This window comes from Lissotriton helveticus, chromosome 1_1 (assembly GCF_964261635.1).
Source record: "Lissotriton helveticus chromosome 1_1, aLisHel1.1, whole genome shotgun sequence".
NCBI classification, from domain to species: domain Eukaryota; kingdom Metazoa; phylum Chordata; class Amphibia; order Caudata; family Salamandridae; genus Lissotriton; species Lissotriton helveticus.
Genome location: NC_136057.1, coordinates 1,443,875,341 through 1,443,898,980, shown reverse-complemented (window position 1 = coordinate 1,443,898,980; position 23,640 = coordinate 1,443,875,341). Strand labels below are relative to the sequence as shown.

Genomic DNA, 23,640 nt, shown 5'->3' with positions numbered 1-23,640 from the left:
CAATGTTCTGTGCACAGAATATAGATTGTGCAGGGGAGCAATTGTCTGCTGTCTAAAAAGAGAACTGTGTCTGTTCTCAGGCCATTTTGTACAATTTATGAAAGCAGTTGCAGTACAACATCAACAGCAGCAAATACAGCCCACAACATAAGGTACTTCAATAAGCCTAAAGGAACTAGGAAGATAGGATCTAAGAGATATACTGATAACGAATCACATAGGTATAGGCTGTTGGCATAGACAAGCTTGGAGATTACAAGCATGAGGGTGGCTTGCTGTTTATGTTGGTATGCAAAATATGGGAAGATGCTGCAGAATGATTTCATTGTGTAGAAGAAACTCTTTGTGACATTGTTAGCATGAGGTTTCAAGGATAGGTCTGAATCCACTGATACGCCTAGGTTTTTAACTTCTCTTGATGTTGTCAGAGGGGCTTCAAGTTCTTTAGGCCATTTGACAGCGGGCTGGTAGTATTGCCATATTGCACGTCATACTCTATCTTTGAGGTGTTGAACTTTAGACGGTTCTTCATCATCCATGTGTTTATGACTTGAAGGCAGCCATCGAGCTTTGAATTGTAGAGGTCTTCGGAATATCCATGAAAAAAATGATTTGGGTGTCATCTGCATAGCTGTAACAGGTGAGGCTGTAAGATAGAATTAGATTTGGTAACTGGGTTAGGGTAGATGTTAAGTATTAGAGGGGATATGGTGGACCCCTGAGGAATGCCACAGTGATGTGTTTGAGGGGTATGAAAAGGGGTAGGTAGACTACCATTTGTCTGTCAGATAAGAAGCAAACCATTTGAAAGAATGTTCATGGATTCCAATATTGTTACGCCTTTGCAGTAGGGTGTGGTGGTGAACAGTGTCAAAAACAGCTGATTAATCCAGAAGTAATAAGGCAACTACTTAGTTTTTGTACACTTTGAGCTTTAGATCATCCCAGATGGATATAATGGCTGACTGAGTCTTTGCTTGGTCTGCAACTGGACGGTTGGTTTGACAGCAAGCCATAATGTTGCATAAAATGAGAGGGTTGAGCAAACTCTGCACTCGAAACAATTTTGCTAAGAAAAGTCCAAGGTCCATTTGAAATGGGCCTGTAATTTGCTGGATCAGATGGGTCAAGGTTTTTCTTTTTGAGGAGAGCTCAATCAATCAATCAATACATTTATAGAGCGTGCTACTCACCTGTGAGGGTCTCAAGGCGCTGAAGGGAAGGGGGTGTCGCTACTGCTCGAATAGCCAGGTCTTGAGGTGTTTTCTGAAGGTGAGATGGTCCTGTGTCAGTTGTAGGTGCGCGGGGAGGGAGTTCCAGGTTTTGGCTGCCAGGTAGGAGAAGGATCTTCCTCCGGTGGTGGTTCTGCGAATTTGGGAGACGAGGGCGAGGCTGGCGGAGCGGGGCTGGCGGGTGGGGATGTAGAACGAGAGGCGGTTGTGGAGGTATTCGGGGCCCTTGTCGTGTAGCGCTGTGTGTACGTGGGTGAAGAGCCTGAACGCAATCCTCACAGGGAGACAGTGCAGGTTTCTCAGGTGGGCGGATATGTGGCTGTGGCGAGGGATGTCGAGGATGAGTCGTGCGGAGGCGTTCTGTATGCGTTGAAGTTTGGCTGTGGTTCCTGCGTATAGGGCGTTTCGGTAGTCCAGTCGGCTGGTGAAGAGGGCCTGGGTGACAAATGACGAGACGGCGTTGACTTGCTTGGTCATTGTGAGGGAGGAGTCTAGGATGAATCCCAGGTTGCGTGCGTGGTCCGTGGGTGTTGGTGCGGAGACAAGTGCTGTGAGCCACCAGGAGTCGTCCCAGGCGGATGGGGATTGTCCGAGGATGAGGATCTCCGTTTTGTCTGAGTTCAGCTTCAGGCGACTGAGCTTCATCCATTCTGCGACGTCTTTCATTCCTTCCTGGAGGTTGGTTTTGGCGGTGTCTGGGTCTTTGGTGAGGGAGAGTATCAGTTGGGTGTCGTCGGCGTAGGAGATGATGATGTGTTTGCGTGCTATGGCGGAAAAGGTTTTGAGCTCAGGTGGAAATGAATGTTGTTCTAGGGAGTTGTTGAGTAGGCATCTGCTACCTCTCATTTACAGGTTGAGCGAAGGATATCTGTAAAGATTCTAGGTGGTAATGGGTCTGATAGTGATCCAGATTGTGTTGGCTGCAATGGTATTGTGTGAAAGTGCCTCTATATATACTGGACCAGAATAAGGTACAGTGTGTATAGAGTCCACAAACCCCAGAGGTATAACAGAGGTTAAAGCCAGGTGTGTCCTTACTCTCTATAGTGGTAGCTTGGTCCAGCAGTAAGGCAGTACACGAGGACAGTGTAAAGCATTTGATGTACACACTCAGTCAGCAAAAGGTTTCACACACTCAAAGACTGAACTCCAGGCCAATTGTTTTTATATAAAAAAATATAGTGGTTTTATTTCTAGAACCAACAGGTATCAAAAAAATATACTGTTCTCAATATGAGATGTCTCAGATGAGTACTTTGCAGAAAGGCAATAAACTTTGTAAAGACATTAGGTACAGGGGTTGCAGTAGGCCACACAATTCTACACACAATTTAGCATTGAGCTCAATGGATTTCTTTATATAAACACAGTTCATTACTTTGTAGATTACTTTGGTATTTCCAGGACTGGCTCCTAGGTTCAGTCCTGGGGTCTAAGCTGAAAACAGTTCAGCAAAAACGTTTTAGGTATTGTAGTGATTGTTCAGGAATAAAAAGCTATTTGAAAAGATCACACTTTGAAACTTTTCAACAGTAATCTGGCAATGTTAGCCAATTGAAGAAAATTCAGGTTGCAGGTAAAGTACGATCTTGTTACTTTTGTAATCCAGTACTGGTCTCCTGGGGCCAGCACTGGGGTCTCAACTCAAAACAGGTAAGTAACTACGTTTCAGTATTTCGTATGATTTTTAAAGAATATTTCTAGTTTTCAAAAGTAGACAGTAGAAATTTCATAGAAAAGCAGACAATGGATTGCTATGGAGAAAATACAAGTTACTAGTAAACCTGGTAAGGATTACTTTTGCGGTTCAGTACTGGGCTACAAGGCACAGTACTGACTTTTCCCATGATCACAGGTGAGTACTTTGGAATTCGGGGGATTTTATATGAATATTTTTGGTTTCCAAAACTTCACACCAGTCAATGTTATCCAATGGCAGGTGAGTGAGTTATCGGTTTCCAAGTGAGTACTTGGCTGGTGAAGTTAGGGTTCTGGGCATAGACTCCGGGGTTCCCCAAGGGTCAGGTAAGTACAGTTGGTTCACCCCCAGCGGCACAGGGGCGGCCGGGTGCAGAGGTAGTTAGGCCCAATGTTATCCAATGAGGGAAAGGGGGCCTCCGGTTGGTGGCTGCTGGCTAGCAGCCCACGCGGCTGTGGGAGCTGGGCTCCTGGTCACTTGCTCAGGGCAAATGGGGAAGTAGGATAGGGCACAGGTTGCACTGCCGGTGGCACTCAGGCGGCTGGATGCAGGGTGCTTTTGAGCCGTCGGGCGCTCAATGTTACTCAATGAGGAACTTGAAAAGGGAACAAAGGCTGCAGGCTCGGGGACGAAGGATCTTCTGGAGCGACCAACACTTCGAGGGGTAAGTTGGGGTCTTGGAGGATAGGTAGGCACCTAGGAGTTGGGCACAGGGGGCCGTGGGGCGCCGGGGTGTCTTTTGAGGTCGGGAAATCTTACCCCCTGCTGGTCGCAGTCAGAGGGGTCCTCTGTCCTGAGGCTGCAGGCATCGTTGGGGTCGTCGAGGAGGGTCTTTGGGCACTGGACTTCAGGTCCTAGTCGCCGGGGGGACGTCTTTGTGGTCCTGGATCACTCGGGCACGGGCCGGGCAATTGCGGGTGCAGAGTGGGTTGGTCCGGAGCTTCCTGGCTGGCACCAGGGGTGTTGTTGCAGCAGAGCCTCTGCTGCAGAGTGTCCCGGGCTTTAAGAGGGTCAAGGCAGGCAGGTCCTCTGGGTGTCCCAAGGTTGCTGTCCGCAGGAGTCGCCGAGATTAGGCAGGAGCAGGTTCCAGGATCGACAGGCTGTTAGGGCTAGGGCCAAGTCAGTTGTTGTCATCCTGTTGTTAGCTGCTGCACGGCGGGTTTTCTTCCTCTTGATCTTCTTTCTTCTTTTCTTATCGGGATCTCGGGAAGGAAGGTTCAGGGAGCACCTAAATACTGATTTTAGGGGCATTACAGGTAGGGCAAGGGCAAGGACCAATAGATCCCTGTCCCGGGGTGGGTACACCCCCTAGCCTGCTCCTCTCCTGTGGGAGGGGGCAGGAGCCTAGCTGTGATTGGGCAGGGCTCCCCATCTTCAAGATGGCCGGAGCCTGGGGTCCTGCTTCACCTAGTCTTCCCCACCTGAGGGTCAGTCTTCAGTGTAGCCATTATGGTGCTGTGGAGTTCGTAAAGTCGACCTCCCAGCACCATATACTCTTAATGGCATCACTGCACTTACAGTGCCCAGGAATGGCCCTGGGTACTGTAGGGGCACAGGGCTCATGCACCTGTGGCCTCACCACTGGCTTGGGGTACCCAGCTAGAGGGGTGACTGGTGTATGCCAGGGCAGTGGGTTTGTTGGCATGGCACACAGGGATGTGTGCCATGTCGACTCCTTGTTTAGTTCTGTACTTAGGCACTCAGCCTGTAAAGTGGGTGCCAGGGTACAGGGCCCCTAAGGGTGGCACAATAAGTGCTGCAGCCCTTAGGGGTCTCATCTGGTCACCATGCCCTGGGTACCATTTACTAGGGGCTGACAGGTGGCCAGAGATGCCAATTGGGTTTCAGTTTCAACACAGTTTTAGGGAAGGAACACAGACCCAGGGTACCTGGTTGGCAGGAGCCCAGGGCACACTCCGTCAAGCACATCAGCAGTCAGAAAAAAGTGGGGGCATACCAGTGCAAGAAAGATGGCACTTTCTCACAGGTATCAAGGAAATGTTTTTGCGACAGGTTACTGAAGTTATGCATTGATGGGTACTTTTGTCTCCTGTGGTGGTTAATCTCATATTGTTTTGGTGTAGTCTGTGTTCTCTTACAAGTATTTTTTAATATTTGTTATTTTGCAATCAATTAATTGGAGATTTTGTCACAGAAGTCTTGAGATCGTGGGGGTTTGAATTCTGTTAAATTTTTATAGAGTTCCTTGGAAGAGCAGTTTGCTTCAGTTATGCACGTGGAGTAGTGGTGCCTTTTTGTGGTTCTGAAGGCTCTATTGTATACTCTGTTATAGTACCATAGTATGCTTTTATCTGTATTTTCTCTTGATTATTTGCATTTGCGTTTTAGTATGCAGAGTTGTGTTTTCATTCTTTTGATGTCATTAACCCATGTTGTGCTATTTTTGTGGGCAATTCTGGAAGAGGTTTTTGTTGGTACCGGTTTGTCCAGTGCAGTGGAGAAACAATTGTAAAAGGTGTGTATGTCTATAGGTCGCATGTTTATTGGTGCTTATTCAAGGTGGGTGTTCAGTTGCTGGATGTCTAGTCACACAAGTGTCTCACTTTGAAGTCAGAGAAAGAAAAGGAAAACACCTCTGTCTTTGAATGGACAAAAAATGTGACAAGATAAGAACAACATTTACAGGCCAGTTTACAGAAAGCAGCACTTGTGGAAGAATACAAAGGGAGTTGGTGTAGAAAGGCTTTGCTCCTTGGGAGGGATGAACTCACGTTGGACAGCCTAAAACAAACAAAGCCAGCAAATAGAAAGCCAGAAAATGTGAGCTACAAACCACAAAGCCAATGATAAGCAATGGGCAGAAACCATTCCCAGGGAAGCTTTCTGAATGTCCCCAAGATGTCTTTAGCAATCCACACAGCTGTGCTGTCTGGTAGGCTTCGACCTAAAAAATAGGGCTTGCCAAAAGCATCAGCAGAGATGGAGGTTAAATAAAAGCAGGGGGTTGGGAGGGGGGGGGGGGGGGAGAAGGAACCGGGATTAAGGGGTAGCTGTAAATAAGCCCCCCCCCCAAAAAAAAACATCCATAAGAAAAGAATGTCTAGTGAAGAAAGACTTAACATTTTTAGTTTCCTCACCCTTGTGAAACCCATTTGAAAACAGAAAACAAAAACAACAAAAAAACACTGGTTCTGCAAAAACATTTTGTAAGACCCACTTTCTTTAAGTAGGTATTTCATCAAAGCACATACAATCAGGTCACCCACGGTACATGGGCAGTATCAATAACATAATGGAGGTAATTTTTGGTATGTTTGGAGAACTCATGATAAAATCCTGGCCCTGGCACACTGTAGGTAATTGATAATTTTTTTGCGGGGTGGGATTTTTTTTTTTTTATAAAAAAAACCCCAACTCTTCTTGTGCTTCAGGCTACACTAGAACATCATGAAAGTCCTTGGCATTTAGTAAGCGTGCTTTCAGAGCCTACAGGGTTTTAAAATGAACTAATTGATCTAATATTCCTCCCAAAAATGCTCAGGGGGAGCACCATCCCCCACACAACGCCTCCTAGAAGAATTTTGGACCACTCACTGTATGTAAGGGCAAGTGTTTTGTCCCCCACAACTTTCAAGGATCACCAGCTATCACTGCATGGTATCCAGTTTCATTGCTACATCCAGGGAGATTCCTAAGAACCAAGGTGTGGAAAGGGGAAGGTTGGCTGTGAGGAAATTAAAGGGTGAGTAGGGAGGGGAAGGCGGTTGAGTGGACCTTACCTTGGGGAATATCTTCCTCTTTCTTCTGTTTTGGTTTTCCTGGGCCCTCATCATCAGAACTACTGCAAACAATTAGGAACCATAAGAGTAAATGTAAGTATCAGCACCTTATATAGCAGTACCCATAACTCAAGACATCAACATCCTTAAAACGACTACACTATTGCGGTCTAACGCATCAGTGTTGATTCACCAGAATGCCAAAGGTGGTGGAAGTGACATCATGCTCCTTTTATTACAATGTTGCCCTGTTCCTTATCCCACTCTACATCCCTCAATAGCATCCAATATGCTGTTGAGGACTCAGCAACTCCCTATGTTATATATGAACAAGTTACTTACCTTCGGTAACGATATATCTGTAAGAAACAGTAGTTCGTATCAGATTCCTTACCATAGAATATCCCCAGGCGTCAGTCTGGATCCGGAAACTTTTGCGTAGCAGTACCCCTGCGCGTCGGTAGGCGTCGTCTGCAGGCGTCCCCTGCGGCTCCGCGTCGTCGGCGTCGTGCGCCGTGATGACGTCGCTGGAGTATATAGACGCCGCCTCCGCGCGCTGACGTCAGTTCTTTGCACACAGCTTTTCCGCGCCAGAACACGCAGAGCCATGTGAGAACTAACACTGGTGCCACTTGAAACTAGGGCCCTGAAAGGGATGTCCTTAACCCTAGGTATCAGTTCGCAGAACGGGGAGGACGGGCGGGGCGGTAAGGAATCTAATACTAACTACTGTTTCTTACAGATATATCGTTACCGAAGGTAAGTAACTTGTTCATCTGAAAGAAACAGGTTAGTATTAGATTCCTTACCTTAGAATAGATACCCCAGCAATACCAACCCCGGTGGTGGGTCTGCGAACCAATACAATCCTACACCAGAAAATCCTGGAGGACCGAACGGCCAAAGAAGCCGTCCCTCCGGACTTGACTGTCCAGGCAGTAATGCCTCGCAAAGGTTTGCAGCGAGGCCCACGTAGCCGCCTGGCAAATGTCCTGCAAAGGGACTCCCCGGCCCAGGGCAGTAGTAGCCGCCGTGGCCCGAGTGGAATGGGCCCTCAGCCCAACAGGAGGCTCCTTCCGAGCCAAAGAGTAGCAAGCTTTGATGCACAGGACGACCCACCGAGAGATGGTTCGTTTCTGTACCGCCCTTCCCTTCTTCTCACCCACGTAGCCAACAAACAGTTGGTCATCCACCCGGAACTGGCGTGTGCGATCCATATAAAATGAAAGCGCACGTTTTGGGTCCAGACGATGGAGCCGCTCTTCCTCTTTTGAAGAATGCGGAGGCGGGAAGAAGGAGGGTAAGGTGATGGACTGCCCGATGTGAAAAGCAGAAACTACTTTGGGCAGGAAAGAAGGCCTAGTCCTAAGAACCACCTTGTCAGGATGGACGGACAAGAAAGGAGGTTTAACAGAAAGAGCCTGGAGCTCACTCACTCTCCTGGCAGAGGTGATGGCAACCAGGAAGGCCGTCTTTAAAGTGAGAAGACGGAGAGGACAGGAATGAAGCGGCTCAAAGGGAGCACACATCAAGAATGTCAGAACCAGGTTCAAGTCCCACTGAGGCATCACGAACGGAACAGGTGGATACATGTGCGTGATGCCTTTCAAGAATCTCAGTACAATAGGGGACTTGAATAAAGATGGCTGATCAGGTAGCCTTAAGAAGGCGGAAAGGGCAGAAAGGTAGCCCTTGATAGTGCCCAGAGCAGAGCCCTGCTGGGCAAGAGAAAGAAGGAAGAGGAGAACCTCGGAAAGAGGGGCAGAAAGGGGGTCCACAGCCTTTGCTGTGTACCATGCCACAAATCTGTTCCACCGGCAGGCGTATACCGACTTTGTGGAGGGACGCCTGGCTGCCAGAATCACATCACAAACTTCAGGAGGCAAGTCAAATGGCCTCAACTGTCGCCGCTCAATCTCCACGCATGGAGGTGGAGGCTGGACAGGTTCGGGTGGGGGACCGTCCCCTGCTGCTGCGACAGAAGAGCCTCCTGAAGGGGCAGGCGGATCGAGGGACCGACTGACATGCTGAGTAGCTCGGGATACCAGTATCTTCGAGCCCAGTCCGGAGCCACAAGGATAACTTGGGCCCGGTCGCGCCTGATCTTCTTCAGCACTCTGGGCAGAAGTGGTATAGGCGGAAAGGCGTACAACAGACCGCAACTCCACTCGCGCCGAAAGGCGTCGCCGAGCGAGTGCCGTCTTGGAAACTCCAACGCGCAGAACTGATGACATTGCGCGTTCTCTTCTGTGGCGAATGGATCTAACCAAGGCTCTCCCCATTGCTGAAAGAGGCCGTTCGCCACGTCCGAGTTCAGACGCCATTCGTGATCCACCGAGCACCGACGGCTGAGTTCGTCCGCCCTGGCGTTCAGAGAACCTGCCAGGTGTTGAACCGTCAGAGTCACGCCCTGACGTTCCAGCCATTGCCAGAGGCGCAGAGCCTCCTGGCAAAGGGTCCACGACCCCACACCGCCCTGTTTGTTGCAGTACCACATGGCGGTGGTGTTGTCCGTGAACACCTGCACTACACTCCCGTTGACAAAGGGGAGGAATGCCTTCAGTGCTAGGCGAATCGCCCGCAGCTCCAACATGTTGATATGGAGCCGGGACTCCGCCGGAGACCAGATGCCTCTGATCTCCGCCTCTCCCAAGTGGCCTCCCCAGCCCTGGAGGGACGCGTCCGTCACAACTACGTGCTCCGGTAGGGGAAGGGAGAGGGATCTGCCCCAGACCCAATCGCGGTCCGTAAGCCACCACTGCAACTGTCTCGCAGTGCCCTCCGAGATCAGGACATGGTCGGACAGGTTGCCCTGATGCTGGGCCCACTGAAACTTCAGGTCCCACTGCAGAGCCCGCATCCGCCATCTGGCGTGATGCACCAGAAGGATGCAGGAGGCCATCAGCCCCAGAAGCCGCAGCGTCAACCTGACCGAAACCCGGGACAACGGCTGAAAGATGGGAATCAGAGCCTGAATATCCCGGACCCGCCGTTCCGGAGGATAAACCCGAAACTGCGCCGAGTCGAGAACTGCTCCGATGAAAAGGAGCTTTTGAGAGGGACACAGGTGTGATTTCGGCACATTGATGGAAAACCCCAGCTCGTCTGCCGTCATCTGAAGGTGGTGGACGACTCTCTGGGGCGAGCCCGCCTTCAACAACCAGTGGTCGAGGTAGGGGAAGACTGAAACCCCTAACCGGCGCAGATGAGCTGCGACCACCGCCATCACTTTCGTGAACACCCGTGGGGCGCTGGTAAGGCCGAATGGGAGCACGATAAACTGAAAGTGCTCGTGGCCTACCGTGAACCGCAGGTAACGCCGGTGGGCCGGCAGGACGGGGATGTGAAAATACGCATCCTGCAAGTCCAACACTACCATCCAGTCTTGTGGGTCTAGAGCAGCCAAGACCTGAGCCAAAGTCAACATCTTGAACTTCTCCTTCCGGAGGAAGCCGTTGACGTTCCGTAGGTCCAAGATAGGACGTAGGCCCCCTTTGTCCTTCTTTGGTACCAGAAAGTAGTGGGAGTAGCAACCACACCCTACTTCTGGCCCAGGAACGCGCTCGATGGCCCCCTTGGCCAAGAGGGCCGTAACTTCCTCCTGCAGAAGTGTCAAGTGGTCCCCCGACACACGGTGGTTCTGCGGTGGCATGGCTGGAGGAGTGGACTCGAAGGGGAGGGAGTAGCCCCTTCGGACGAGCTGCAGCACCCACCTGTCCGACGTGATCGTGCGCCAGCGGGAGTGGTGATGGCGAACCCCGCCACCCACTGGCGTCACATGGGCCCCGAAAGCCCGGACTAGGAAGATTTGGAGGCTGCTGCGGGGGGAGGTGTGGACTGACCTCGCCGCTGTCCCCTACCGCCACCCCGGCGGAATCCACGGCCGCCACCGCGCTGAGGAGCGTTCTGCGGTGCGTGGCTGGCAGCACGTGTGGGACCGCCCCTTCCGTGGCCACGAAAGGAGCGAAACGAACCCGTCTGCTGGCGCTGGGTCGAAAGACCCAAGGACTTGGCCGTGACCCTGGAGTCCTTGAAGCGCTCAAGCGCGTTGTCCGCTTTGTCACCGAACAGGCGACTGCCATCGAAAGGCATGTCCATGAGGGCATTCTGGACATCCGGCGAGAAGTTGGCGGATCTCAGCCAAGCATGGCGACGAATCGCCACCGTCGTGGACATAGCCCGTCCCAGCGAGTCGGTCGTGTCAAGACCACACCGTATGGAATACCTCGCCGCGTCCCGGCCTTCAATCAAGGCCTGGTTGAGCTTGTCCCGCACCTCCTGCGGGCATTGCGGCAGACACTCCGCGACCGTATCCCACAGAGAGTGGGTGTAGCGGCCTAAGAGGTATGCGGTATTGCAAGACCGCAGTCCTGCACTCAAAGACGAAAAGACCTTCTTGCCAAATTGGTCATATCGCTTAGATTCCCGATCGGGCGGAGCCGTCGGGAATGCGGACTGGGAAGTGGAGGCTTGGATCACCAGACTCTCCGGGGAGGGATGGGTGGAGAGGAAGGCAGGGTCGTCCGAACACGGACGGTGACGCCTGGCAACGTTTCGGTCAACAGGTGAACCGGAAGCGGGCCTGGACCAGGTGCCCAAAAGGACATCCGTCAGGGCGTCATTAAACGGCAGCAGAGGCTCCTGTGGGCATGACTGCGGTTTAAACACCTCGGTGAGGATGTTAGGCTTCACCTTAGCGACGGGGAGCTCAAGGCTCAAGGCCTTGGCAGCCCTCATCAGTACCACCGAATAGGCAGCCCCAGCCTCCGACGCCACAGTGGGAGGCGAGACAAACCCAGGGTTAGGCGACTCGTCCAGGCCACTGGCCTCACCTAAGTCACCTACCCAGTCCACGTCGTACTGGCATGCACGTGACAAAGGGTCCTCAGACCCCTCCCAACCCTCTCCATAATCGTCCTCATCGCCATAGTTCGAGTCAACGATATAGACCGGCTCCTCGGAGCCAATGGGCCCCAACGGCGCCGGACTCTGCGTCGGACGATGCCGGTCCGACTCCGCGTCAGGAGTCAGAGAGGGAACGGGGGTGGCGCCGCGCGGCGCCGGAGCCCCGACACCGGCCGGAACCGACGGCGGAGTCACGGCGCCGCGCAGAGGCGGCACCACGGGTTGCCCCAATGGAATCGGCGCCGGAGAGGCCGGATGACCAGCCGGCGACGACCCTGAAGGGCCCAGCGGCGCCGGGGCCGGAGCACCCGGCGGCGTCGGGGCAGGTGCACCCGAACCGCTCGGGCCCCCAGACGGGACCGACGGGCCCGCAGGCGCCGTAGGCCCCGCCGGAGGAGACATCGCCCTCATAGCCATGAGGAACTCCTCAATCTCGACGCGCCTTCCCCAGGGACCGACGGGTATGGGGCAGACGGCGTCGGCGACCCACGCGGGGCCGCGGGGGTGGGGCCACCCGAACCCCCGGCCGCATCACGCGGGCGTCGGGGGGAGTCGGGGGTACGATGACGACGCCCCGACTTCTTGTGTCGCTTACCTGAGGAACCGGAGGAATGGTGGCGACTCCCGGAGCGCTCATGGCGGCTCCGCGATCGTTCTCTCGACCGCTCCCTCGACCTCCGACCGGACCGGGACCGCTCTCGACGCGGGGCCGACACTCGGAGCTCGAGCAGCTTGCGGGACCGCTCCCGCCTAGCTTTACTTGTCAAGGCCCGGCAGTCGACGCAGGACTCCACGTCGTGGTCCGCGCCCAGACACCGGAGGCAGAGTCGATGGTGGTCGGTGACCGACATCAGGCGATCGCACCCGTCGCAACTTTTAAAACCGGGCATCCTACCGGCACCTGAAGATAGAGTTAGATGTAACAAAAAACTTGGTCAAAAGACCGGAGTACTGCTCTTCGGATCTGCGCTAACTGGCGCGGAAAAAAGAAGAACTGACGTCAGCGCGCGGAGGCGGCGTCTATATACTCCAGCGACGTCATCACGGCGCACGACGCCGAGGAGCCGCAGGGGACGCCTGCAGACGACGCCTACCGACGCGCAGGGGTACTGCTACGCAAAAGTTTCCGGATCCAGACTGACGCCTGGGGATATTCTAAGGTAAGGAATCTAATACTAACCTGTTTCTTTCAGATATATATATATATTTTGTGAAAGAAAGGTTGATTTTTAGATTTGTAAATAATCTAATGAGCTTTCTGCTGCCACATGCAAAGCATCCAACCCTATGACTCCCACAGTTTAGTTATAAGTAACTTCAATAGAAATGTTATTGAATTTGAAGTCTTATAATTTGATGGACTGCACTAATTTTGACAGGGGACATTAGCCGATCCACGGCTGGATTACTTTCTCCAAATTTGGATTATATTTTATACACACCATAGTCGGAATCCGGCACCTGCCCATTGGTGGGCTTAAGTGTTTTCTACATCTTTTATATGTATGATGTTGATTTGTCCTGTAATCATGACACACACTACAAGATGGCTGCTTTTATCCTGTATGGTGTGAGTCCCCTTTCACTGTTTATGTCCTAAGGATGTGGGAGTGACAGAATAATGTTTAAAAACAATGTCGAGAGAAAATGCAGTGTAAACACACACTGACGAAGGCAGAACGCCGAAACGCGTCTGTGTGTCCCCCTCCGCTAAGTAAAATCTAGCGTGTTGAAAGTATTCTACCCTTCGAGTGCTGTCTCGTTCTTCTACCGAGTTTGGGAGGAATATATATATATATATATATATATATATATATATATATATATATATATATATATATATATATATATATATATATATATATATCCAAAACAAAGTTTGCCCAACATGGAGAGGCCAACACAGGTAGGTCAATTGCCAAATTCTTTAATGAGGGTTTGCAGCACGGATCAGGGAAATGCAAGCTGCGCAGAAAGTATGAAGTCCAGCTCGACGCGTTTCGTGCTCCCTGCACTTAGTCATGAGCTTCTGGCTTCTGGACTGCAGGCAAACAACAGCAGTTCTATCGGCACCTGTAAATTATCACAGTCTCCGCCCATATGGGCGTGGCCAGCACTCTGGCCTGATGGTAGCTGTAGTGCCTGTTTTGCTCAAGTGAGTTGCCGTGTATGCCGCTGAATAGTTCCAAATGAATCCCAAGTGGGTTGCACCCTTGCAGTCACGACCCACACTGCTTACTTGCACCTTCATTAAACGGCTCCTGTCCTGATACTGTCGCGCTTGTACACGCAACACAGGTACTGCTTGCACAGCGTGGCGCTCTCCGCGACCCAGGCATGGCCGCTTAAATCTCCAAAACAAAGTTTGCCCAACATGGAGAGGCCAACACAGGTAGGTCAATTGCCAAATTCTTTAATGAGGGTTTGCAGCACGGATCAGGGAAATGCAAGCTGCGCAGAAAGTATGAAGTCCAGCTCGACGCGTTTCGTGCTCCCTGCACTTAGTCATGAGCTTCTGGCTTCTGGACTGCAGGCAAACAACAGCAGTTCTATCGGCACCTGTAAATTATCACAGTCTCCGCCCATATGGGCGTGGCCAGCACTCTGGCCTGATGGTAGCTGTAGTGCCTGTTTTGCTCAAGTGAGTTGCCGTGTATGCCGCTGAATAGTTCCAAATGAATCCCAAGTGGGTTGCACCCTTGCAGTCACGACCCACACTGCTTACTTGCACCTTCATTAAACGGCTCCTGTCCTGATACTGTCGCGCTTGTACACGCAACACAGGTACTGCTTGCACAGCGTGGCGCTCTCCGCGACCCAGGCATGGCCGCTTAAATCTCCAAAACAAAGTTTGCCCAACATGGAGAGGCCAACACAGGTAGGTCAATTGCCAAATTCTTTAATGAGGGTTTGCAGCACGGATCAGGGAAATGCAAGCTGCGCAGAAAGTATGAAGTCCAGCTCGACGCGTTTCGTGCTCCCTGCACTTAGTCATGAGCTTCTGGCTTCTGGACTGCAGGCAAACAACAGCAGTTCTATCGGCACCTGTAAATTATCACAGTCTCCGCCCATATGGGCGTGGCCAGCACTCTGGCCTGATGGTAGCTGTAGTGCCTGTTTTGCTCAAGTGAGTTGCCGTGTATGCCGCTGAATAGTTCCAAATGAATCCCAAGTGGGTTGCACCCTTGCAGTCACGACCCACACTGCTTACTTGCACCTTCATTAAACGGCTCCTGTCCTGATACTGTCGCGCTTGTACACGCAACACAGGTACTGCTTGCACAGCGTGGCGCTCTCCGCGACCCAGGCATGGCCGCTTAAATCTCCAAAACAAAGTTTGCCCAACATGGAGAGGCCAACACAGGTAGGTCAATTGCCAAATTCTTTAATGAGGGTTTGCAGCACGGATCAGGGAAATGCAAGCTGCGCAGAAAGTATGAAGTCCAGCTCGACGCGTTTCGTGCTCCCTGCACTTAGTCATGAGCTTCTGGCTTCTGGACTGCAGGCAAACAACAGCAGTTCTATCGGCACCTGTAAATTATCACAGTCTCCGCCCATATGGGCGTGGCCAGCACTCTGGCCTGATGGTAGCTGTAGTGCCTGTTTTGCTCAAGTGAGTTGCCGTGTATGCCGCTGAATAGTTCCAAATGAATCCCAAGTGGGTTGCACCCTTGCAGTCACGACCCACACTGCTTACTTGCACCTTCATTAAACGGCTCCTGTCCTGATACTGTCGCGCTTGTACACGCAACACAGGTACTGCTTGCACAGCGTGGCGCTCTCCGCGACCCAGGCATGGCCGCTTAAATCTCCAAAACAAAGTTTGCCCAACATGGAGAGGCCAACACAGGTAGGTCAATTGCCAAATTCTTTAATGAGGGTTTGCAGCACGGATCAGGGAAATGCAAGCTGCGCAGAAAGTATGAAGTCCAGCTCGACGCGTTTCGTGCTCCCTGCACTTAGTCATGAGCTTCTGGCTTCTGGACTGCAGGCAAACAACAGCAGTTCTATCGGCACCTGTAAATTATCACAGTCTCCGCCCATATGGGCGTGGCCAGCACTCTGGCCTGATGGTAGCTGTAGTGCCTGTTTTGCTCAAGTGAGTTGCCGTGTATGCCGCTGAATAGTTCCAAATGAATCCCAAGTGGGTTGCACCCTTGCAGTCACGACCCACACTGCTTACTTGCACCTTCATTAAACGGCTCCTGTCCTGATACTGTCGCGCTTGTACACGCAACACAGGTACTGCTTGCACAGCGTGGCGCTCTCCGCGACCCAGGCATGGCCGCTTAAATCTCCAAAACAAAGTTTGCCCAACATGGAGAGGCCAACACAGGTAGGTCAATTGCCAAATTCTTTAATGAGGGTTTGCAGCACGGATCAGGGAAATGCAAGCTGCGCAGAAAGTATGAAGTCCAGCTCGACGCGTTTCGTGCTCCCTGCACTTAGTCATGAGCTTCTGGCTTCTGGACTGCAGGCAAACAACAGCAGTTCTATCGGCACCTGTAAATTATCACAGTCTCCGCCCATATGGGCGTGGCCAGCACTCTGGCCTGATGGTAGCTGTAGTGCCTGTTTTGCTCAAGTGAGTTGCCGTGTATGCCGCTGAATAGTTCCAAATGAATCCCAAGTGGGTTGCACCCTTGCAGTCACGACCCACACTGCTTACTTGCACCTTCATTAAACGGCTCCTGTCCTGATACTGTCGCGCTTGTACACGCAACACAGGTACTGCTTGCACAGCGTGGCGCTCTCCGCGACCCAGGCATGGCCGCTTAAATCTCCAAAACAAAGTTTGCCCAACATGGAGAGGCCAACACAGGTAGGTCAATTGCCAAATTCTTTAATGAGGGTTTGCAGCACGGATCAGGGAAATGCAAGCTGCGCAGAAAGTATGAAGTCCAGCTCGACGCGTTTCGTGCTCCCTGCACTTAGTCATGAGCTTCTGGCTTCTGGACTGCAGGCAAACAACAGCAGTTCTATCGGCACCTGTAAATTATCACAGTCTCCGCCCATATGGGCGTGGCCAGCACTCTGGCCTGATGGTAGCTGTAGTGCCTGTTTTGCTCAAGTGAGTTGCCGTGTATGCCGCTGAATAGTTCCAAATGAATCCCAAGTGGGTTGCACCCTTGCAGTCACGACCCACACTGCTTACTTGCACCTTCATTAAACGGCTCCTGTCCTGATACTGTCGCGCTTGTACACGCAACACAGGTACTGCTTGCACAGCGTGGCGCTCTCCGCGACCCAGGCATGGCCGCTTAAATCTCCAAAACAAAGTTTGCCCAACATGGAGAGGCCAACACAGGTAGGTCAATTGCCAAATTCTTTAATGAGGGTTTGCAGCACGGATCAGGGAAATGCAAGCTGCGCAGAAAGTATGAAGTCCAGCTCGACGCGTTTCGTGCTCCCTGCACTTAGTCATGAGCTTCTGGCTTCTGGACTGCAGGCAAACAACAGCAGTTCTATCGGCACCTGTAAATTATCACAGTCTCCGCCCATATGGGCGTGGCCAGCACTCTGGCCTGATGGTAGCTGTAGTGCCTGTTTTGCTCAAGTGAGTTGCCGTGTATGCCGCTGAATAGTTCCAAATGAATCCCAAGTGGGTTGCACCCTTGCAGTCACGACCCACACTGCTTACTTGCACCTTCATTAAACGGCTCCTGTCCTGATACTGTCGCGCTTGTACACGCAACACAGGTACTGCTTGCACAGCGTGGCGCTCTCCGCGACCCAGGCATGGCCGCTTAAATCTCCAAAACAAAGTTTGCCCAACATGGAGAGGCCAACACAGGTAGGTCAATTGCCAAATTCTTTAATGAGGGTTTGCAGCACGGATCAGGGAAATGCAAGCTGCGCAGAAAGTATGAAGTCCAGCTCGACGCGTTTCGTGCTCCCTGCACTTAGTCATGAGCTTCTGGCTTCTGGACTGCAGGCAAACAACAGCAGTTCTATCGGCACCTGTAAATTATCACAGTCTCCGCCCATATGGGCGTGGCCAGCACTCTGGCCTGATGGTAGCTGTATATATATATATATATATATATATATATATATATATATATATATATATATATATATATATATACAAAGTGATCCAGCAGATAAGGAGAGCGCTCAACAGCGTGTGCTGCGCTCAGGGGTCGGATCCAGACCCTTAAATCATTTTTTAGCGCAAAAGGAGCGGCACACCCAGGATATTTTTCAAAGCTTTTTTATTAGAGCTTCACCCCACCAACACGTTTCAGCCTCAACAGGCTTTGCTCACGGTCAGTTTAGTCCTTCCACTCTTTTTCTATTTATATTTGCCCATTTTAGCCTTTAGGTGGCATTATGGGATACGTAGTTTTTTACACCGTTTCACAAAATTATTTTCAAAAGAAAGACTGGTGTATATCACATTTTACGTTTTTTGTAAACAGGCGCTACATATTCAATTCATATGGGCGAGTATAATTCTCAGAGTTCATTTAAGGGAATAGTTCATTATTGGTTTTCAGAGTTTATCGGGTATAGTACCCTTTTATATTTAGAAAGTCTAAGCTGGTGCTGGTAACAGTCACTCTAAATGTACGTGCAGGTCCTCCCCAAAGTTCATTCCTCTTGGTGCCTTAGTGCGTAACCGGATGTTTAGGCGGGACTCCATTTGTCTCAGTTTACGAACTGTGTCACCGCCTCTTTTCATTTTCGTAAGCATTTTGAGTCCATAGAACCTCATTGATTTCCAATCACCATTTTAGCATGCATTGACATGTTTTGATGTTGCGTAGAGCATGTTTTTATTCTTGACCGCTCTAATGTGCTCCAGGATTCTCTTTTTCAACATACAGGTCGTGCTGCCAATATATTTACTGCCACATTTGCATTCGATGACATAAACAACATATTTCGACGTGCATGTGATCTGTTGGTCGATGTGCAACATTTTGCCATTGGGTTCCTCGATGCATTTCTTGTTTGTGCCGATTTTACAGGCCTTGCAGTTGGAGCAAGGTTTGAACCCTTTTCGTTGATTTGTCAACCAATCTGTTTGTGTCTTAATTTGAAAGTGGCTGTTCACCAATTTGTCTTGAAGAGACTTGTTTTTCTTGTAGGTTATTTGCGGTTGCCTTCCTACTAGTTGTCCTATATCCGGGTCCCCGGATATAAGATGCCAGTATTTCTTTATTTTGTTGGCAATCATCCCACTTTCTTTATTGTATGTGGTTATAAATCTTGGCGGGTCTTTGTCCAATGCTTTTTTTGGTTTTTCCGTCAGTAGTTCTGTTCTTGTTTTTTGGTCGACCTTCTTTTTGCAGTTCTTTAGATCTCGTTCCTCATATCCTCTAGATTTGAATCTCATCTTGCTTTCATTTATTTTTATTTCTGCATCGTCAGATTTGGAGCAGTTTCTTTTCAGTCTGATATATTCTCCATATAGGATGCTTTTCATCAATGCTTTTGGGTGAAAACTAGTTCAGTGTAGCACACTGTTGGTGGCTGTCTTCTTACGGTGCAGAGTCGACTCTAGTTTGCCATCTGAGATATAAATTTCGGTGTCAAGGAAGGCAATTCTGGGGGGAGGAGCCTAGCCTGCAACCATGATGGCCGCCTGACTCCTCGGCTCCGCCGACCCGCCCGCTTTCTTTCCGACACACCGCTGATCCTGGCATTCATCCTGGTAACGCGTCGGCGTTTCGGAACCGGGTGGCGCTCCTGATTCCGATGGTGTGCTCTCCGCTGAATATCCTGCGGCAGAACTGGCGATACCTCCCTACTTTCGTTTCAGCGTGGTGCGTGGGCGATCGGGTCTTTGTTCCCGGAGACGGCTGCCCCAGAACTAGGCGGCTGTGGATACTTGCAGCGGAGAGACCGGTGACTGGCGATTCACTGTTGCAGTTCCTTCCTTGCTACAATGTACCGCCCGGCCCTGCACACCTTTACACTTACTGCCTGCAATTGTTGCCGGCGCTTTGTTAACTTGTGGCTGGCACTGGGAGCCTGATTGTTCTTTAGCGCTGCGGTGAGTGCCATCTTTCACCGAGCGCTTAATATTCTGAGACTGCCGACCCTGGAGGACTTATCAGAGAGCTCATAAAGGTGCATGCTACATTGTGGCTGGTTCTTGGTAGCCAGGGACAGATTGCGGTTGCCAACTCCGCGGCTCCAGAACCTCGTGGTCTCACACTGTTATTGCGATGGGCACCGGTGGACATATTCGAAGACGGCAATATGGCGGCGCCCCCCGGGTGCATGAAACTTCTAAGGAGGAACCTCTTGGGATTGCTGCTGTTCTGGGCGCTCTGAATAACCTGCGAGTTTTTCTGTCTTTCAATGCCCAGGTCCTAGAGAGCCGACTGGATACTATATTGCCTGCTGGGCTCCCGCTTGGCGACGCTGCTCGTTATGCTCTGTGCGCCTTGCCCCATCCTGTGCTCGACGATGGCTGCCAGTCTACCCAGACCTATGTAACAGCACTAGACGCCCCCGGGGATGGTGGCCGCCGCGCTACCCAGTCAGGATGTGACGAGTTGCGGGACTCTAGATCCTATCCGTCGGCTGGAGGTATCTTTTTGGACACCATGCTTTGTATCTACTTTGTGGCCCCTCGGTGGGTCCCTTTGTCTCATTATGGGGTTGTTGCTATGGTCCTGGCCGGTCAACTCCCAGGTACTGCTGCTGTGTTTCCACCGTTACTGGGTAGTTCTACCCGGTTTGGCTTCACGTTGGACAGACCACTGTGGCTGATGTTTGGCTCGGTTACGTCTAAGATGGCGGCTGCCCGACTGGACTATATTGACTGGCTGGAACGACGGGGACAAGGTTGAAGATGTTTTCTCTTTCTTTACTTTGTTCTGCTGCGGACAATGCTGGTGATTACATTGGACAGCTGGGGAGGTGAACGTTGATGCGGTGTCGGGTTGGGGTCGGGGGAGGGGCGGCCGGGGGTGAGTCCACTGATTGCTTGTTTGTTTTATCTGGCCCTCCTCCGCTCTTCCTTCTTCTCCGGGGGTTGTCTTTCCCCCGTCTTTCCCTTATGTGGGTACTCTTGGGGCGACAGGCGCGTTAGTAGGGGGGGGTGGGCCGTAGCCTCTTCGACGTGCAGGGTGGGGGGGTTGGGTCTTTATTCTTTTCTCTTTTTGTTTCTATGGCCTTCTTCTTCTCTTTATTCTTATTTCTTTCTCTTCCTATATATCTCGGGTCAGACGGGAGGTTGGGTTTGGTTCTTCACGGGACGTTTCTTTGTAGTTTGCGTCTATGTCTTTGTCACATGGTTTATTGATTCCATTATCAAGATATCGATTTTACTGCATAGTCATTGAATGCTTACAGAACTTGCTTTTCCTTCCTTTTTCCTCTATCGTTTGAGGACGCATATCCTGTCGTGACTTTTCCCATATAACGAGTGTCCTTCTTATATGTCGTTGGATCCTTTATTGTTGCTATATAATGAGCCCTTCCATATCCTATCATGCCGTAGACAAGCTAGATCGTAACTCCTGATGTGATATGTTGATTGGGCGGGCGATAATTGGGGCGACATCTATTTCTGTGCTTGTGTACCCTTATTGTAAATGTTTCACGCCAATCTTTTGTTAGCGATGTATGACTTGTGGATATCCTTCATGTGGCTCGCCCACTCAGCTACCCTGTCTGACTTTCGGATGATTCGTCAAAAACGTAAAATGAAACCCTCTTTATCCTTTTCCTGTGGCTCCTTGCAAATCCATCGTAGTGTTCTTATCCTTTATTTGTTGCAACGCAAGGTGCCCCGGAGTGGTTGTATGTTGTCATAGCGGCCGGCCCGCAGTGGTTGTAGGCAGACGCTGTGTACTGTGTTTACGAAAATAAAGGTTTTCAAAAAAAAAAAAAAAAAAAAAAAAGGAAGGCAATTCTTTTGGTACTTGTGGCACATGTAAATTGTAGCCCTATTGTGTTTTCATTCAGTTTGGAAAAGTAGCCACGAAACTCAGAGTCAGATCCGTGCCAGATTATAAAAAGATCGTCTATGTACCGGACCCACAGAATGATCCGATTCAATTCCGATTGATTGTTTATATTCCAAGCGATTGTTTTTTCCCACCATCCCATGGTGATATTGGCATAGTTAGGAGAAAATGAAATGACCATGGCAGTGCCACACTCCTGTTTGTATAGCTCTTGATTAAATAAAAATACATTGTTTGATAAGCAGATGCCAATCATTTTGAGGAGCATATTTGTATGTTCCAGGGTTGAGATGCTTCGTTGTTTAAAGAAATACTGGCATTCTTCTATACCTACATCGTGTCTAATTGAGGTATAAAGAGAGACAACGTCTATTGTCGCCAGCAGGTATTGTTCGTTCCATGTTATGTCTTGAATTGTTCGTAAGAACTGACCTGTGTCCTTGATGTAAGAAGGCATGCTTTGGGCAATAGGGGCCAAGAAGGTATCCACATATTTAGATAGGTTTTCATATATGGAGCTGCAGGAGGAAACAATTGGTCTCCCTGGAGGATCTATTAGTGTCTTGTGTATTTTCGGCAGAAAATATATGCAGGGCATTGTTGGAAAGTCAATGTCTAAGAATTTCTTCTCTTCATTACTCAGTAGTCCTTTCTGGTGCCATTCATACAGATTGTCTTTAAGTTCTTTTAGCATTCTGGTACTTGGATTGCTTGCAACCTTTGAGTAATTTTTTGGTTCCTTCAATTGTCTCATGGCTTCCCTCATATAGTCAGTGGTTTCCATTATTACAATGTTTCCCCCTTTGTCAGCGGGTTTAATTGTAAATTTGCCATTGTCCATGAGTGATTTGAGTGCTTTCCTTTCCTCAGTTGTTAAGTTTTCCCTGCTGCTGTTTCTTGTTTTCTGCAGTTTATCCAGCTCCTCGTTGACAGCATCCGAAAATAGGTCAATTTTGTTTCCAGGCGACAGGATGGGATAGAATCGGGACTTTCTTTTTAGTCCAGTGTCTGGTCTTTCATTTGTTCTTATATCCATTTGCTCTAGTATTTGGATATCTGAGAGATCTTTGTTTTCCTGGTCAAACATCCTTTCAAAGGTTTCTCTTATCTCCGGTAGTTGTTCTATTGTAGTCGTTGTTTCCATTTCCTCATTGGCATTATTTAAATTCTCACCATTTTGGATTAAGGGTTTATTCACATGTATTTTGGCCAGTTTTAATTTCCGCACAAATTTATAAAAATCAATTTTGGTCTGTGTGTAGGCAAAGTGAGATTCAGGGCAAAATGATAAACCTTTGTTAAGTAACCTTCTTTCGTTATCGGATAGCTGGTAATTGGACAGGTTGGCAATTAAGTTCACTACTTCCTGTTGCGGAGGGGATATTGCCTTCTTGCGTTGCTTTGATCTGCGGGTTTTTCTGGTACTGGTGCAGGAGTTTGTTGTACCTGTGCCGGTCTTCCCCGACCTCTTCTTTGGAATGGTCTTCTTCCCCTTCCTCCGCCACGTGACATACTTTTTTCCAAGTTCACCAGCGATACTTCCTCTAAAACAGACAAGTTTTTTGTCTGGGGTGTTTGGCGTGTTATTCCATCTTCACTCACATCTGACTCACTTGCGCTTGATGGTGCTTTATATGCTGGATAGTTCTTTTTCAGGTCGTCATATCGTCTGGCAAATGTCAGGATTCTACCACATAGATAGTCTTGTTCATCTCGTTTGAACTTGCGTTCCTTTCTTTCCTCGACATCCTTTTCATACATGTCTAGTCTTTTCTCCATTTCTTGTCTTAATTTGGTGATTTCATCTTGATTCGTTTCACTTTGTAGTTTATCCTCTGCTTCTTTACGAATTTTTACCATGCCGACACACCCAGATACGAAAAAGGAACTGATACTAGAATGGATGGAAAATAATACCATTTGCTCACTCAATATGATGAGAATCCTAATCAAACATGCTAAAATGGATCTTGATGAATTAACGATCAAGATTAAAGAAGCAGAGGATAAACTGCAAAGTGAAACGAATCAAGATGATATCACCAAATTAAGACAAGAAATGGAGAAAAGACTAGACATGTATGAAAAGGATGTCGAGGAAAGAAAGGAACGCAAGTTCAAACGAGATGAACAAG

At 49.8% G+C, this 23,640-nt stretch overlaps 1 protein-coding gene across 2 annotated transcripts in view; it reads right to left on the bottom strand.

Moving 5' to 3' along the window:
- GTF2F1 (general transcription factor IIF subunit 1) overlaps window positions 1–23,640 on the bottom strand; it is a 228,668-nt gene that overhangs the window by 124,222 nt on the left and 80,806 nt on the right. The window contains exon 9 of one of the 2 annotated variants that reach the window (XM_078685706.1): window positions 6,672–6,730. In XM_078685706.1, the coding sequence (XP_078541832.1) occupies window positions 6,672–6,730 (59 nt within the window). Of the gene's footprint in view, window positions 1–6,671; window positions 6,734–23,640 lie in introns of both variants that reach the window. The other variant, XM_078685702.1, reaches the window with a different exon arrangement.